At 44.0% G+C, this 16,571-nt stretch overlaps 1 protein-coding gene across 1 annotated transcript in view; it reads left to right on the plus strand.

Annotated features, from left to right (window-relative positions):
* LOC131934893 (aromatic-L-amino-acid decarboxylase) overlaps nucleotides 1–16,544 on the plus strand; it is a 51,539-nt gene extending 34,995 nt beyond the window's left edge. The window contains exons 14-15 of the mRNA XM_059291133.1: nucleotides 16,219–16,316; nucleotides 16,393–16,544. Of these exons, the coding sequence (XP_059147116.1) occupies nucleotides 16,219–16,316; nucleotides 16,393–16,537 (243 nt within the window). The 3' untranslated portion in view covers nucleotides 16,538–16,544. The remainder of the gene's footprint in view (nucleotides 1–16,218; nucleotides 16,317–16,392) is intronic.
* Nucleotides 16,545–16,571: the final 27 nt, after the last annotated feature.

Genomic DNA, 16,571 nt, shown 5'->3' on the forward strand with positions numbered 1-16,571 from the left:
CACTACCTCTCCACTGATGTCTACAAGATTTGATGTCTGTGTTGTGTTGTGTGGGCTGTTATCTGTGTCACTACCTCTCCACTGATGTCTACAAGATTTGATGTATGTGTTGTGTGGGCTGTTATCTGTGTCACTACCTCTCCACTGATGTCTACAAGATTTGATGTCTGTGTTGTGTTGTGTGGGCTGTTATCTGTGTCACTACCTCTCCACTGATGTCTACAAGATTTGATGTCTGTGTTGTGTTGTGTGGGCTGTTATCTGTGTCACTACCTCTCCACTGATGTCTACAAGATTTGATGTCTGTGTTGTGTGGGCTGTTATCTGTGTCACTACCTCTCCACTGATGTCTACAAGATTTGATGTCTGTGTTGTGTGGGCTGTTATCTGTGTCACTACCTCTCCACTGATGTCTACAAGATTTGATGTCTGTGTTGTGTTGTGTGGGCTGTTATCTGTGTCACTACCTCTCCACTGATGTCTACAAGATTTGATGTCTGTGTTGTGTTGTGTGGGCTGTTATCTGTGTCACTACCTCTCCACTGATGTCTACAAGATTTGATGTCTGTGTTGTGTGGGCTGTTATCTGTGTCACTACCTCTCCACTGATGTCTACAAGATTTGATGTCTGTGTTGTGTTGTGTGGGCTGTTATCTGTGTCACTACCTCTCCACTGATGTCTACAAGATTTGATGTCTGTCTGTGTTGTGTGGGCTGTTATCTGTGTCACTACCTCTCCACTGATGTCTACAAGATTTGATGTCTGTGTTGTGTGGGCTGTTATCTGTGTCACTACCTCTCCACTGATGTCTACAAGATTTGATGTCTGTGTTGTGTTGTGTGGGCTGTTATCTGTGTCACTACCTCTCCACTGATGTCTACAAGATTTGATGTCTGTGTTGTGTGGGCTGTTATCTGTGTCACTACCTCTCCACTGATGTCTACAAGATTTGATGTCTGTGTTGTGTTGTGTGGGCTGTTATCTGTGTCACTACCTCTCCACTGATGTCTACAAGATTTGATGTCTGTCTGTGTTGTGTGGGCTGTTATCTGTGTCACTACCTCTCCACTGATGTCTACAAGATTTGATGTCTGTGTTGTGTTGTGTGGGCTGTTATCTGTGTCACTACCTCTCCACTGATGTCTACAAGATTTGATGTCTGTGTTGTGTGGGCTGTTATCTGTATCACTACCTCTCCACTGATGTCTACAAGATTTGATGTCTGTGTTGTGTGGGCTGTTATCTGTGTCACTACCTCTCCACTGATGTCTACAAGATTTGATGTCTGTGTTGTGTTGTGTGGGCTGTTATCTGTGTCACTACCTCTCCACTGATGTCTACAAGATTTGATGTCTGTGTTGTGTGGGCTGTTATCTGTGTCACTACCTCTCCACTGATGTCTACAAGATTTGATGTCTGTGTTGTGTTGTGTGGGCTGTTATCTGTGTCACTACCTCTCCACTGATGTCTACAAGATTTGATGTCTGTGTTGTGTGGGCTGTTATCTGTGTCACTACCTCTCCACTGATGTCTACAAGATTTGATGTCTGTGTTGTGTGGGCTGTTATTTGTGTCACTACCTCTCCACTGATGTCTACAAGATTTGATGTCTGTGTTGTGTGGGCTGTTATCTGTGTCACTACCTCTCCACTGATGTCTACAAGATTTGATGTCTGTGTTGTGTTGTGTGGGCTGTTATCTGTGTCACTACCTCTCCACTGATGTCTACAAGATTTGATGTCTGTGTTGTGTGGGCTGTTATCTGTGTCACTACCTCTCCACTGATGTCTACAAGATTTGATGTCTGTGTTGTGTTGTGTGGGCTGTTATCTGTGTCACTACCTCTCCACTGATGTCTACAAGATTTGATGTCTGTGTTGTGTGGGCTGTTATCTGTGTCACTACCTCTCCACTGATGTCTACAAGATTTGATGTCTGTGTTGTGTTGTGTGGGCTGTTATCTGTGTCACTACCTCTCCACTGATGTCTACAAGATTTGATGTCTGTGTTGTGTGGGCTGTTATCTGTGTCACTACCTCTCCACTGATGTCTACAAGATTTGATGTCTGTGTTGTGTTGTGTGGGCTGTTATCTGTGTCACTACCTCTCCACTGATGTCTACAAGATTTGATGTCTGTGTTGTGTGGGCTGTTATCTGTGTCACTACCTCTCCACTGATGTCTACAAGATTTGATGTCTGTGTTGTGTTGTGTGGGCTGTTATCTGTGTCACTACCTCTCCACTGATGTCTACAAGATTTGATGTCTGTGTTGTGTTGTGTGGGCTGTTATCTGTATCACTACCTCTCCACTGATGTCTACAAGATTTGATGTATGTGTTGTGTGGGCTGTTATCTGTGTCACTACCTCTCCACTGATGTCTACAAGATTTGATGTCTGTGTTGTGTTGTGTGGGCTGTTATCTGTGTCACTACCTCTCCACTGATGTCTACAAGATTTGATGTATGTGTTGTGTGGGCTGTTATCTGTGTCACTACCTCTCCACTGATGTCTACAAGATTTGATGTCTGTGTTGTGTTGTGTGGGCTGTTATCTGTGTCACTACCTCTCCACTGATGTCTACAAGATTTGATGTCTGTGTTGTGTTGTGTGGGCTGTTATCTGTGTCACTACCTCTCCACTGATGTCTACAAGATTTGATGTCTGTGTTGTGTGGGCTGTTATCTGTGTCACTACCTCTCCACTGATGTCTACAAGATTTGATGTCTGTGTTGTGTTGTGTGGGCTGTTATCTGTGTCACTACCTCTCCACTGATGTCTACAAGATTTGATGTCTGTGTTGTGTGGGCTGTTATCTGTGTCACTACCTCTCCACTGATGTCTACAAGATTTGATGTCTGTGTTGTGTTGTGTGGGCTGTTATCTGTGTCACTACCTCTCCACTGATGTCTACAAGATTTGATGTCTGTGTTGTGTGGGCTGTTATCTGTGTCACTACCTCTCCACTGATGTCTACAAGATTTGATGTCTGTGTTGTGTTGTGTGGGCTGTTATCTGTGTCACTACCTCTCCACTGATGTCTACAAGATTTGATGTCTGTGTTGTGTTGTGTGGGCTGTTATATGTGTCACTACCTCTCCACTGATGTCTACAAGATTTGATGTCTGTGTTGTGTTGTGTGGGCTGTTATATGTGTCACTACCTCTCCACTGATGTCTACAAGATTTGATGTCTGTGTTGTGTTGTGTGGGCTGTTATCTGTGTCACTACCTCTCCACTGATGTCTACAAGATTTGATGTCTGTGTTGTGTTGTGTGGGCTGTTATCTGTGTCACTACCTCTCCACTGATGTCTACAAGATTTGATGTCTGTGTTGTGTTGTGTGGGCTGTTATCTGTGTCACTACCTCTCCACTGATGTCTACAAGATTTGATGTCTGTGTTGTGTGGGCTGTTATCTGTGTCACTACCTCTCCACTGATGTCTACAAGATTTGATGTCTGTGTTGTGTGGGCTGTTATCTGTGTCACTACCTCTCCACTGATGTCTACAAGATTTGATGTCTGTGTTGTGTGGGCTGTTATCTGTGTCACTACCTCTCCACTGATGTCTACAAGATTTGATGTCTGTGTTGTGTTGTGTGGGCTGTTATCTGTGTCACTACCTCTCCACTGATGTCTACAAGATTTGATGTCTGTCTGTGTTGTGTGGGCTGTTATCTGTGTCACTACCTCTCCACTGATGTCTACAAGATTTGATGTCTGGGTTGTGTGGGCTGTTATCTGTGTCACTACCTCTCCACTGATGTCTACAAGATTTGATGTCTGTGTTGTGTTGTGTGGGCTGTTATCTGTGTCACTACCTCTCCACTGATGTCTACAAGATTTGATGTCTGTGTTGTGTTGTGTGGGCTGTTATCTGTGTCACTACCTCTCCACTGATGTCTACAAGATTTGATGTCTGTGTTGTGTTGTGTGGGCTGTTATCTGTGTCACTACCTCTCCACTGATGTCTACAAGATTTGATGTCTGTGTTGTGTGGGCTGTTATCTGTGTCACTACCTCTCCACTGATGTCTACAAGATTTGATGTCTGTGTTGTGTGGGCTGTTATCTGTGTCACTACCTCTCCACTGATGTCTACAAGATTTGATGTCTGTGTTGTGTGGGCTGTTATCTGTGTCACTACCTCTCCACTGATATCTACAAGATTTGATGTCTGTGTTGTGTGGGCTGTTATCTGTGTCACTACCTCTCCACTGATGTCTACAAGATTTGATGTCTGTGTTGTGTGGGCTGTTATCTGTATCACTACCTCTCCACTGATGTCTACAAGATTTGATGTCTGTGTTGTGTTGTGTTGGCTGTTATCTGTATCACTACCTCTCCACTGATGTCTACAAGATTTGATGTCTGTGTTGTGTGGGCTGTTATCTGTGTCACTACCTCTCCACTGATGTCTACAAGATTTGATGTCTGTGTTGTGTGGGCTGTTATCTGTGTCACTACCTCTCCACTGATGTCTACAAGATTTGATGTCTGTGTTGTGTTGTGTGGGCTGTTATCTGTGTCACTACCTCTCCACTGATGTCTACAAGATTTGATGTCTGTCTGTGTTGTGTGGGCTGTTATCTGTGTCACTACCTCTCCACTGATGTCTACAAGATTTGATGTCTGTGTTGTGTTGTGTGGGCTGTTATCTGTGTCACTACCTCTCCACTGATGTCTACAAGATTTGATGTCTGTGTTGTGTGGGCTGTTATCTGTGTCACTACCTCTCCACTGATGTCTACAAGATTTGATGTCTGTGTTGTGTGGGCTGTTATCTGTGTCACTACCTCTCCACTGATGTCTACAAGATTTGATGTCTGTTTTGTGTGGGCTGTTATCTGTGTCACTACCTCTCCACTGATGTCTACAAGATTTGATGTCTGTGTTGTGTGGGCTGTTATCTGTGTCACTACCTCTCCACTGATGTCTACAAGATTTGATGTCTGTGTTGTGTGGGCTGTTATCTGTGTCACTACCTCTCCACTGATGTCTACAAGATTTGATGTCTGTGTTGTGTTGTGTGGGCTGTTATCTGTGTCACTACCTCTCCACTGATGTCTACAAGATTTGATGTATGTGTTGTGTGGGCTGTTATCTGTGTCACTACCTCTCCACTGATGTCTACAAGATTTGATGTCTGTGTTGTGTGGGCTGCTATCTGTGTCACTACCTCTCCACTGATGTCTACAAGATTTGATGTCTGTGTTGTGTGGGCTGTTATCTGTGTCACTACCTCTCCACTGATGTCTACAAGATTTGATGTCTGTCTGTGTTGTGTGGGCTGTTATCTGTGTCACTACCTCTCCACTGATGTCTACAAGATTTGATGTCTGTGTTGTGTGGGCTGTTATCTGTGTCACTACCTCTCCACTGATGTCTACAAGATTTGATGTCTGTCTGTGTTGTGTGGGCTGTTATCTGTGTCACTACCTCTCCACTGATGTCTACAAGATTTGATGTCTGTGTTGTGTTGTGTGGGCTGTTATCTGTGTCACTACCTCTCCACTGATGTCTACAAGATTTGATGTCCGTCTGTGTTGTGTGGGCTGTTATCTGTGTCACTACCTCTCCACTGATGTCTACAAGATTTGATGTCTGTGTTGTGTTGTGTGGGCTGTTATCTGTGTCACTACCTCTCCACTGATGTCTACAAGATTTGATGTCTGTGTTGTGTTGTGTGGGCTGTTATCTGTGTCACTACCTCTCCACTGATGTCTACAAGATTTGATGTCTGTGTTGTGTTGTGTGGGCTGTTATCTGTGTCACTACCTCTCCACTGATGTCTACAAGATTTGATGTCTGTGTTGTGTTGTGTGGGCTGTTATCTGTGTCACTACCTCTCCACTGATGTCTACAAGATTTGATGTCTGTCTGTGTTGTGTGGGCTGTTATCTGTGTCACTACCTCTCCACTGATGTCTACAAGATTTGATGTCTGTGTTGTGTTGTGTGGGCTGTTATCTGTGTCACTACCTCTCCACTGATGTCTACAAGATTTGATGTCTGTGTTGTGTGGGCTGTTATCTGTATCACTACCTCTCCACTGATGTCTACAAGATTTGATGTCTGTGTTGTGTGGGCTGTTATCTGTGTCACTACCTCTCCACTGATGTCTACAAGATTTGATGTCTGTGTTGTGTTGTGTGGGCTGTTATCTGTGTCACTACCTCTCCACTGATGTCTACAAGATTTGATGTCTGTGTTGTGTTGTGTGGGCTGTTATATGTGTCACTACCTCTCCACTGATGTCTACAAGATTTGATTCTGTGTTGTGTTGTGTGGGCTGTTATCTGTGTCACTACCTCTCCACTGATGTCTACAAGATTTGATGTCTGTCTGTGTTGTGTGGGCTGTTATCTGTGTCACTACCTCTCCACTGATGTCTACAAGATTTGATGTCTGTGTTGTGTGGGCTGTTATCTGTGTCACTACCTCTCCACTGATGTCTACAAGATTTGATGTCTGTGTTGTGTGGGCTGTTATCTGTGTCACTACCTCTCCACTGATGTCTACAAGATTTGATGTCTGTGTTGTGTTGTGTGGGCTGTTATCTGTGTCACTACCTCTCCACTGATGTCTACAAGATTTGATGTCTGTGTTGTGTGGGCTGTTATCTGTGTCACTACCTCTCCACTGATGTCTACAAGATTTGATGTCTGTGTTGTGTTGTGTGGGCTGTTATCTGTGTCACTACCTCTCCACTGATGTCTACAAGATTTGATGTCTGTGTTGTGTGGGCTGTTATCTGTGTCACTACCTCTCCACTGATGTCTACAAGATTTGATGTCTGTGTTGTGTTGTGTGGGCTGTTATCTGTGTCACTACCTCTCCACTGATGTCTACAAGATTTGATGTCTGTGTTGTGTGGGCTGTTATCTGTGTCACTACCTCTCCACTGATGTCTACAAGATTTGATGTCTGTGTTGTGTTGTGTGGGCTGTTATCTGTGTCACTACCTCTCCACTGATGTCTACAAGATTTGATGTATGTGTTGTGTGGGCTGTTATCTGTGTCACTACCTCTCCACTGATGTCTACAAGATTTGATGTCTGTGTTGTGTTGTGTGGGCTGCTATCTGTGTCGCTACCTCTCCACTGATGTCTACAAGATTTGATGTCTGTGTTGTGTTGTGTGGGCTGTTATCTGTGTCACTACCTCTCCACTGATGTCTACAAGATTTGATGTCTGTCTGTGTTGTGTGGGCTGTTATCTGTGTCACTACCTCTCCACTGATGTCTACAAGATTTGATGTCTGTGTTGTGTTGTGTGGGCTGTTATCTGTGTCACTACCTCTCCACTGATGTCTACAAGATTTGATGTCTGTGTTGTGTGGGCTGTTATCTGTATCACTACCTCTCCACTGATGTCTACAAGATTTGATGTCTGTGTTGTGTGGGCTGTTATCTGTGTCACTACCTCTCCACTGATGTCTACAAGATTTGATGTCTGTGTTGTGTTGTGTGGGCTGTTATCTGTGTCACTACCTCTCCACTGATGTCTACAAGATTTGATGTCTGTGTTGTGTGGGCTGTTATCTGTGTCACTACCTCTCCACTGATGTCTACAAGATTTGATGTCTGTGTTGTGTTGTGTGGGCTGTTATCTGTGTCACTACCTCTCCACTGATGTCTACAAGATTTGATGTCTGTCGGTGTTGTGTGGGCTGTTATCTGTGTCACTACCTCTCCACTGATGTCTACAAGATTTGATGTCTGTGTTGTGTGGGCTGTTATTTGTGTCACTACCTCTCCACTGATGTCTACAAGATTTGATGTCTGTGTTGTGTGGGCTGTTATCTGTGTCACTACCTCTCCACTGATGTCTACAAGATTTGATGTCTGTGTTGTGTTGTGTGGGCTGTTATCTGTGTCACTACCTCTCCACTGATGTCTACAAGATTTGATGTCTGTGTTGTGTGGGCTGTTATCTGTGTCACTACCTCTCCACTGATGTCTACAAGATTTGATGTCTGTGTTGTGTTGTGTGGGCTGTAATCTGTGTCACTACCTCTCCACTGATGTCTACAAGATTTGATGTCTGTGTTGTGTGGGCTGTTATCTGTGTCACTACCTCTCCACTGATGTCTACAAGATTTGATGTCTGTGTTGTGTTGTGTGGGCTGTTATCTGTGTCACTACCTCTCCACTGATGTCTACAAGATTTGATGTCTGTGTTGTGTGGGCTGTTATCTGTGTCACTACCTCTCCACTGATGTCTACAAGATTTGATGTCTGTGTTGTGTTGTGTGGGCTGTTATCTGTGTCACTACCTCTCCACTGATGTCTACAAGATTTGATGTCTGTGTTGTGTGGGCTGTTATCTGTGTCACTACCTCTCCACTGATGTCTACAAGATTTGATGTCTGTGTTGTGTTGTGTGGGCTGTTATCTGTGTCACTACCTCTCCACTGATGTCTACAAGATTTGATGTCTGTGTTGTGTTGTGTGGGCTGTTATCTGTATCACTACCTCTCCACTGATGTCTACAAGATTTGATGTATGTGTTGTGTGGGCTGTTATCTGTGTCACTACCTCTCCACTGATGTCTACAAGATTTGATGTCTGTGTTGTGTTGTGTGGGCTGTTATCTGTGTCACTACCTCTCCACTGATGTCTACAAGATTTGATGTATGTGTTGTGTGGGCTGTTATCTGTGTCACTACCTCTCCACTGATGTCTACAAGATTTGATGTCTGTGTTGTGTTGTGTGGGCTGTTATCTGTGTCACTACCTCTCCACTGATGTCTACAAGATTTGATGTCTGTGTTGTGTTGTGTGGGCTGTTATCTGTGTCACTACCTCTCCACTGATGTCTACAAGATTTGATGTCTGTGTTGTGTGGGTTGTTATCTGTGTCACTACCTCTCCACTGATGTCTACAAGATTTGATGTCTGTGTTGTGTGGGCTGTTATCTGTGTCACTACCTCTCCACTGATGTCTACAAGATTTGATGTCTGTGTTGTGTTGTGTGGGCTGTTATCTGTGTCACTACCTCTCCACTGATGTCTACAAGATTTGATGTCTGTGTTGTGTGGGCTGTTATCTGTGTCACTACCTCTCCACTGATGTCTACAAGATTTGATGTCTGTGTTGTGTGGGCTGTTATCTGTGTCACTACCTCTCCACTGATGTCTACAAGATTTGATGTCTGTGTTGTGTGGGCTGTTATCTGTGTCACTACCTCTCCACTGATGTCTACAAGATTTGATGTCTGTGTTGTGTTGTGTGGGCTGTTATCTGTGTCACTACCTCTCCACTGATGTCTACAAGATTTGATGTCTGTGTTGTGTGGGCTGTTATCTGTGTCACTACCTCTCCACTGATGTCTACAAGATTTGATGTCTGTGTTGTGTTGTGTGGGCTGTTATCTGTGTCACTACCTCTCCACTGATGTCTACAAGATTTGATGTCTGTCTGTGTTGTGTGGGCTGTTATCTGTGTCACTACCTCTCCACTGATGTCTACAAGATTTGATGTCTGTGTTGTGTGGGCTGTTATCTGTGTCACTACCTCTCCACTGATGTCTACAAGATTTGATGTCTGTGTTGTGTTGTGTGGGCTGTTATCTGTGTCACTACCTCTCCACTGATGTCTACAAGATTTGATGTCTGTGTTGTGTGGGCTGTTATCTGTGTCACTACCTCTCCACTGATGTCTACAAGATTTGATGTCTGTGTTGTGTTGTGTGGGCTGTTATCTGTGTCACTACCTCTCCACTGATGTCTACAAGATTTGATGTCTGTCTGTGTTGTGTGGGCTGTTATCTGTGTCACTACCTCTCCACTGATGTCTACAAGATTTGATGTCTGTGTTGTGTTGTGTGGGCTGTTATCTGTGTCACTACCTCTCCACTGATGTCTACAAGATTTGATGTCTGTGTTGTGTTGTGTGGGCTGTTATCTGTGTCACTACCTCTCCACTGATGTCTACAAGATTTGATGTCTGTGTTGTGTGGGCTGTTATCTGTGTCACTACCTCTCCACTGATGTCTACAAGATTTGATGTCTGTGTTGTGTTGTGTGGGCTGTTATCTGTGTCACTACCTCTCCACTGATGTCTACAAGATTTGATGTCTGTGTTGTGTTGTGTGGGCTGTTATCTGTGTCACTACCTCTCCACTGATGTCTACAAGATTTGATGTCTGTGTTGTGTTGTGTGGGCTGTTATCTGTGTCACTACCTCTCCACTGATGTCTACAAGATTTGATGTCTGTGTTGTGTGGGCTGTTATCTGTGTCACTACCTCTCCACTGATGTCTACAAGATTTGATGTCTGTGTTGTGTTGTGTGGGCTGTTATCTGTGTCACTACCTCTCCACTGATGTCTACAAGATTTGATTTCTGTGTTGTGTGGGCTGTTATCTGTGTCACTACCTCTCCACTGATGTCTACAAGATTTGATGTCTGTGTTGTGTGGGCTGTTATCTGTGTCACTACCTCTCCACTGATGTCTACAAGATTTGATGTCTGTGTTGTGTTGTGTGGGCTGTTATCTGTGTCACTACCTCTCCACTGATGTCTACAAGATTTGATGTCTGTGTTGTGTGGGCTGTTATCTGTGTCACTACCTCTCCACTGATGTCTACAAGATTTGATGTCTGTGTTGTGTTGTGTGGGCTGTTATCTGTGTCACTACCTCTCCACTGATGTCTACAAGATTTGATGTCTGTGTTGTGTGGGCTGTTATCTGTGTCACTACCTCTCCACTGATGTCTACAAGATTTGATGTCTGTGTTGTGTTGTGTGGGCTGTTATCTGTGTCACTACCTCTCCACTGATGTCTACAAGATTTGATGTCTGTGTTGTGTGGGCTGTTATCTGTGTCACTACCTCTCCACTGATGTCTACAAGATTTGATGTCTGTGTTGTGTTGTGTGGGCTGTTATCTGTGTCACTACCTCTCCACTGATGTCTACAAGATTTGATGTCTGTGTTGTGTTGTGTGGGCTGTTATCTGTATCACTACCTCTCCACTGATGTCTACAAGATTTGATGTATGTGTTGTGTGGGCTGTTATCTGTGTCACTACCTCTCCACTGATGTCTACAAGATTTGATGTCTGTGTTGTGTTGTGTGGGCTGTTATCTGTGTCACTACCTCTCCACTGATGTCTACAAGATTTGATGTATGTGTTGTGTGGGCTGTTATCTGTGTCACTACCTCTCCACTGATGTCTACAAGATTTGATGTCTGTGTTGTGTTGTGTGGGCTGTTATCTGTGTCACTACCTCTCCACTGATGTCTACAAGATTTGATGTCTGTGTTGTGTTGTGTGGGCTGTTATCTGTGTCACTACCTCTCCACTGATGTCTACAAGATTTGATGTCTGTGTTGTGTGGGCTGTTATCTGTGTCACTACCTCTCCACTGATGTCTACAAGATTTGATGTCTGTGTTGTGTTGTGTGGGCTGTTATCTGTGTCACTACCTCTCCACTGATGTCTACAAGATTTGATGTCTGTGTTGTGTGGGCTGTTATCTGTGTCACTACCTCTCCACTGATGTCTACAAGATTTGATGTCTGTGTTGTGTTGTGTGGGCTGTTATCTGTGTCACTACCTCTCCACTGATGTCTACAAGATTTGATGTCTGTGTTGTGTGGGCTGTTATCTGTGTCACTACCTCTCCACTGATGTCTACAAGATTTGATGTCTGTGTTGTGTTGTGTGGGCTGTTATCTGTGTCACTACCTCTCCACTGATGTCTACAAGATTTGATGTCTGTGTTGTGTTGTGTGGGCTGTTATCTGTATCACTACCTCTCCACTGATGTCTACAAGATTTGATGTATGTGTTGTGTGGGCTGTTATCTGTGTCACTACCTCTCCACTGATGTCTACAAGATTTGATGTCTGTGTTGTGTTGTGTGGGCTGTTATCTGTGTCACTACCTCTCCACTGATGTCTACAAGATTTGATGTATGTGTTGTGTGGGCTGTTATCTGTGTCACTACCTCTCCACTGATGTCTACAAGATTTGATGTCTGTGTTGTGTTGTGTGGGCTGTTATCTGTGTCACTACCTCTCCACTGATGTCTACAAGATTTGATGTCTGTGTTGTGTTGTGTGGGCTGTTATCTGTGTCACTACCTCTCCACTGATGTCTACAAGATTTGATGTCTGTGTTGTGTGGGCTGTTATCTGTGTCACTACCTCTCCACTGATGTCTACAAGATTTGATGTCTGTGTTGTGTTGTGTGGGCTGTTATCTGTGTCACTACCTCTCCACTGATGTCTACAAGATTTGATGTCTGTCTGTGTTGTGTGGGCTGTTATCTGTGTCACTACCTCTCCACTGATGTCTACAAGATTTGATGTCTGTGTTGTGTGGGCTGTTATCTGTGTCACTACCTCTCCACTGATGTCTACAAGATTTGATGTCTGTGTTGTGTTGTGTGGGCTGTTATCTGTGTCACTACCTCTCCACTGATGTCTACAAGATTTGATGTCTGTGTTGTGTGGGCTGTTATCTGTGTCACTACCTCTCCACTGATGTCTACAAGATTTGATGTCTGTGTTGTGTTGTGTGGGCTGTTATCTGTGTCACTACCTCTCCACTGATGTCTACAAGATTTGATGTCTGTGTTGTGTGGGCTGTTATCTGTGTCACTACCTCTCCACTGATGTCTACAAGATTTGATGTCTGTGTTGTGTTGTGTGGGCTGTTATCTGTGTCACTACCTCTCCACTGATGTCTACAAGATTTGATGTCTGTCTGTGTTGTGTGGGCTGTTATCTGTGTCACTACCTCTCCACTGATGTCTACAAGATTTGATGTCTGTGTTGTGTGGGCTGTTATCTGTGTCACTACCTCTCCACTGATGTCTACAAGATTTGATGTCTGTGTTGTGTTGTGTGGGCTGCTATCTGTGTCGCTACCTCTCCACTGATGTCTACAAGATTTGATGTCTGTGTTGTGTGGGCTGTTATCTGTGTCACTACCTCTCCACTGATGTCTACAAGATTTGATGTCTGTGTTGTGTTGTGTGGGCTGTTATCTGTGTCACTACCTCTCCACTGATGTCTACAAGATTTGATGTCTGTGTTGTGTGGGCTGTTATCTGTGTCACTACCTCTCCACTGATGTCTACAAGATTTGATGTCTGTGTTGTGTGGGCTGTTATCTGTGTCACTACCTCTCCACTGATGTCTACAAGATTTGATGTCTGTGTTGTGTTGTGTGGGCTGTTATCTGTGTCACTACCTCTCCACTGATGTCTACAAGATTTGATGTCTGTGTTGTGTGGGCTGTTATCTGTGTCACTACCTCTCCACTGATGTCTACAAGATTTGATGTCTGTGTTGTGTGGGCTGTTATCTGTGTCACTACCTCTCCACTGATGTCTACAAGATTTGATGTCTGTGTTGTGTGGGCTGTTATCTGTGTCACTACCTCTCCACTGATGTCTACAAGATTTGATGTCTGTGTTGTGTTGTGTGGGCTGTTATCTGTGTCACTACCTCTCCACTGATGTCTACAAGATTTGATGTCTGTGTTGTGTGGGCTGTTATCTGTGTCACTACCTCTCCACTGATGTCTACAAGATTTGATGTCTGTGTTGTGTTGTGTGGGCTGTTATCTGTGTCACTACCTCTCCACTGATGTCTACAAGATTTGATGTCTGTGTTGTGTTGTGTGGGCTGTTATCTGTGTCACTACCTCTCCACTGATGTCTACAAGATTTGATGTCTGTGTTGTGTTGTGTGGGCTGTTATCTGTGTCACTACCTCTCCACTGATGTCTACAAGATTTGATGTCTGTGTTGTGTGGGCTGTTATCTGTGTCACTACCTCTCCACTGATGTCTACAAGATTTGATGTCTGTGTTGTGTTGTGTGGGCTGTTATCTGTGTCACTACCTCTCCACTGATGTCTACAAGATTTGATGTCTGTCTGTGTTGTGTGGGCTGTTATCTGTGTCACTACCTCTCCACTGATGTCTACAAGATTTGATGTCTGTGTTGTGTGGGCTGTTATCTGTGTCACTACCTCTCCACTGATGTCTACAAGATTTGATGTCTGTGTTGTGTTGTGTGGGCTGCTATCTGTGTCGCTACCTCTCCACTGATGTCTACAAGATTTGATGTCTGTGTTGTGTTGTGTGGGCTGTTATCTGTGTCACTACCTCTCCACTGATGTCTACAAGATTTGATGTCTGTGTTGTGTTGTGTGGGCTGTTATCTGTGTCACTACCTCTCCACTGATGTCTACAAGATTTGATGTCTGTGTTGTGTTGTGTGGGCTGTTTTCTGTGTCACTACCTCTCCACTGATGTCTACAAGATTTGATGTCTGTGTTGTGTGGGCTGTTATCTGTGTCACTACCTCTCCACTGATGTCTACAAGATTTGATGTCTATGTTGTGTGGGCTGTTATCTGTGTCACTACCTCTCCACTGATGTCTACAAGATTTGATGTCTGTGTTGTGTTGTGTGGGCTGTTATCTGTGTCACTACCTCTCCACTGATGTCTACAAGATTTGATGTCTGTGTTGTGTTGTGTGGGCTGTTATCTGTGTCACTACCTCTCCACTGATGTCTACAAGATTTGATGTCTGTGTTGTGTTGTGTGGGCTGTTATCTGTGTCACTACCTCTCCACTGATGTCTACAAGATTTGATTTCTGTGTTGTGTGGGCTGTTATCTGTGTCACTACCTCTCCACTGATGTCTACAAGATTTGATGTCTGTGTTGTGTGGGCTGTTATCTGTGTCACTACCTCTCCACTGATGTCTACAAGATTTGATGTCTGTGTTGTGTTGTGTGGGCTGTTATCTGTGTCACTACCTCTCCACTGATGTCTACAAGATTTGATGTCTGTGTTGTGTGGGCTGTTATCTGTGTCACTACCTCTCCACTGATGTCTACAAGATTTGATGTCTGTGTTGTGTTGTGTGGGCTGTTATCTGTGTCACTACCTCTCCACTGATGTCTACAAGATTTGATGTCTGTGTTGTGTTGTGTGGGCTGTTATCTGTGTCACTACCTCTCCACTGATGTCTACAAGATTTGATGTCTGTGTTGTGTTGTGTGGGCTGTTATCTGTGTCACTACCTCTCCACTGATGTCTACAAGATTTGATGTCTGTGTTGTGTGGGCTGTTATCTGTGTCACTACCTCTCCACTGATGTCTACAAGATTTGATGTCTGTGTTGTGTTGTGTGGGCTGTTATCTGTGTCACTACCTCTCCACTGATGTCTACAAGATTTGATTTCTGTGTTGTGTGGGCTGTTATCTGTGTCACTACCTCTCCACTGATGTCTACAAGATTTGATGTCTGTGTTGTGTGGGCTGTTATCTGTGTCACTACCTCTCCACTGATGTCTACAAGATTTGATGTCTGTGTTGTGTGGGCTGTTATCTGTGTCACTACCTCTCCACTGATGTCTACAAGATTTGATGTCTGTGTTGTGTGGGCTGTTATCTGTGTCACTACCTCTCCACTGATGTCTACAAGATTTGATGTCTGTGTTGTGTTGTGTGGGCTGTTATCTGTGTCACTACCTCTCCACTGATGTCTACAAGATTTGATGTCTGTGTTGTGTGGGCTGTTATCTGTGTCACTACCTCTCCACTGATGTCTACAAGATTTGATGTCTGTGTTGTGTTGTGTGGGCTGTTATCTGTGTCACTACCTCTCCACTGATGTCTACAAGATTTGATGTCTGTGTTGTGTGGGCTGTTATCTGTGTCACTACCTCTCCACTGATGTCTACAAGATTTGATGTCTGTGTTGTGTTGTGTGGGCTGTTATCTGTGTCACTACCTCTCCACTGATGTCTACAAGATTTGATGTCTGTCTGTGTTGTGTGGGCTGTTATCTGTGTCACTACCTCTCCACTGATGTCTACAAGATTTGATGTCTGTGTTGTGTTGTGTGGGCTGCTATCTGTGTCACTACCTCTCCACTGATGTCTACAAGATTTGATGTCTGTGTTGTGTTGTGTGGGCTGTTATCTGTGTCACTACCTCTCCACTGATGTCTACAAGATTTGATGTCTGTCTGTGTTGTGTGGGCTGTTATCTGTGTCACTACCTCTCCACTGATGTCTACAAGATTTGATGTCTGTGTTGTGTTGTGTGGGCTGCTATCTGTGTCACTACCTCTCCACTGATGTCTACAAGATTTGATGTCTGTGTTGTGTTGTGTGGGCTGTTATCTGTGTCACTACCTCTCCACTGATGTCTACAAGATTTGATGTCTCACACCACCAGGGACCAAACCATTTGACCCAGAGGCTGCTCAAAGACTTGAATGCCAGTGGTCAGCTGTATCTTGTACCTGCTCTACTCAACGACAATTATGTCATAAGGTACGTTGATCTTTAAAAAACTGCTCATGTGAGAATCAAAGCTTTATTTACAGCTGATGTGTTTCCTTGATCCTAGATTTGTCGTCTGCTCTCAACATACATGTGATGATGACATCAACCACTCTTGGGAGGTCATTCACCTCACAGCTAATACACTCTTACAACAGGAAAAACAGCTCAGTCTTACAGAAGGAAAAACTCAAAAGATTAATAAAGAATAAAAACTTCTCTCCATTAATAAGTAATTTAAAAAAA

The sequence above is a fragment of the Physella acuta genome, unplaced genomic scaffold, assembly GCF_028476545.2.
Source record: "Physella acuta isolate Inbredline_101_S28 unplaced genomic scaffold, ASM2847654v3 ptg000119l, whole genome shotgun sequence".
Taxonomy (NCBI): domain Eukaryota; kingdom Metazoa; phylum Mollusca; class Gastropoda; family Physidae; genus Physella; species Physella acuta.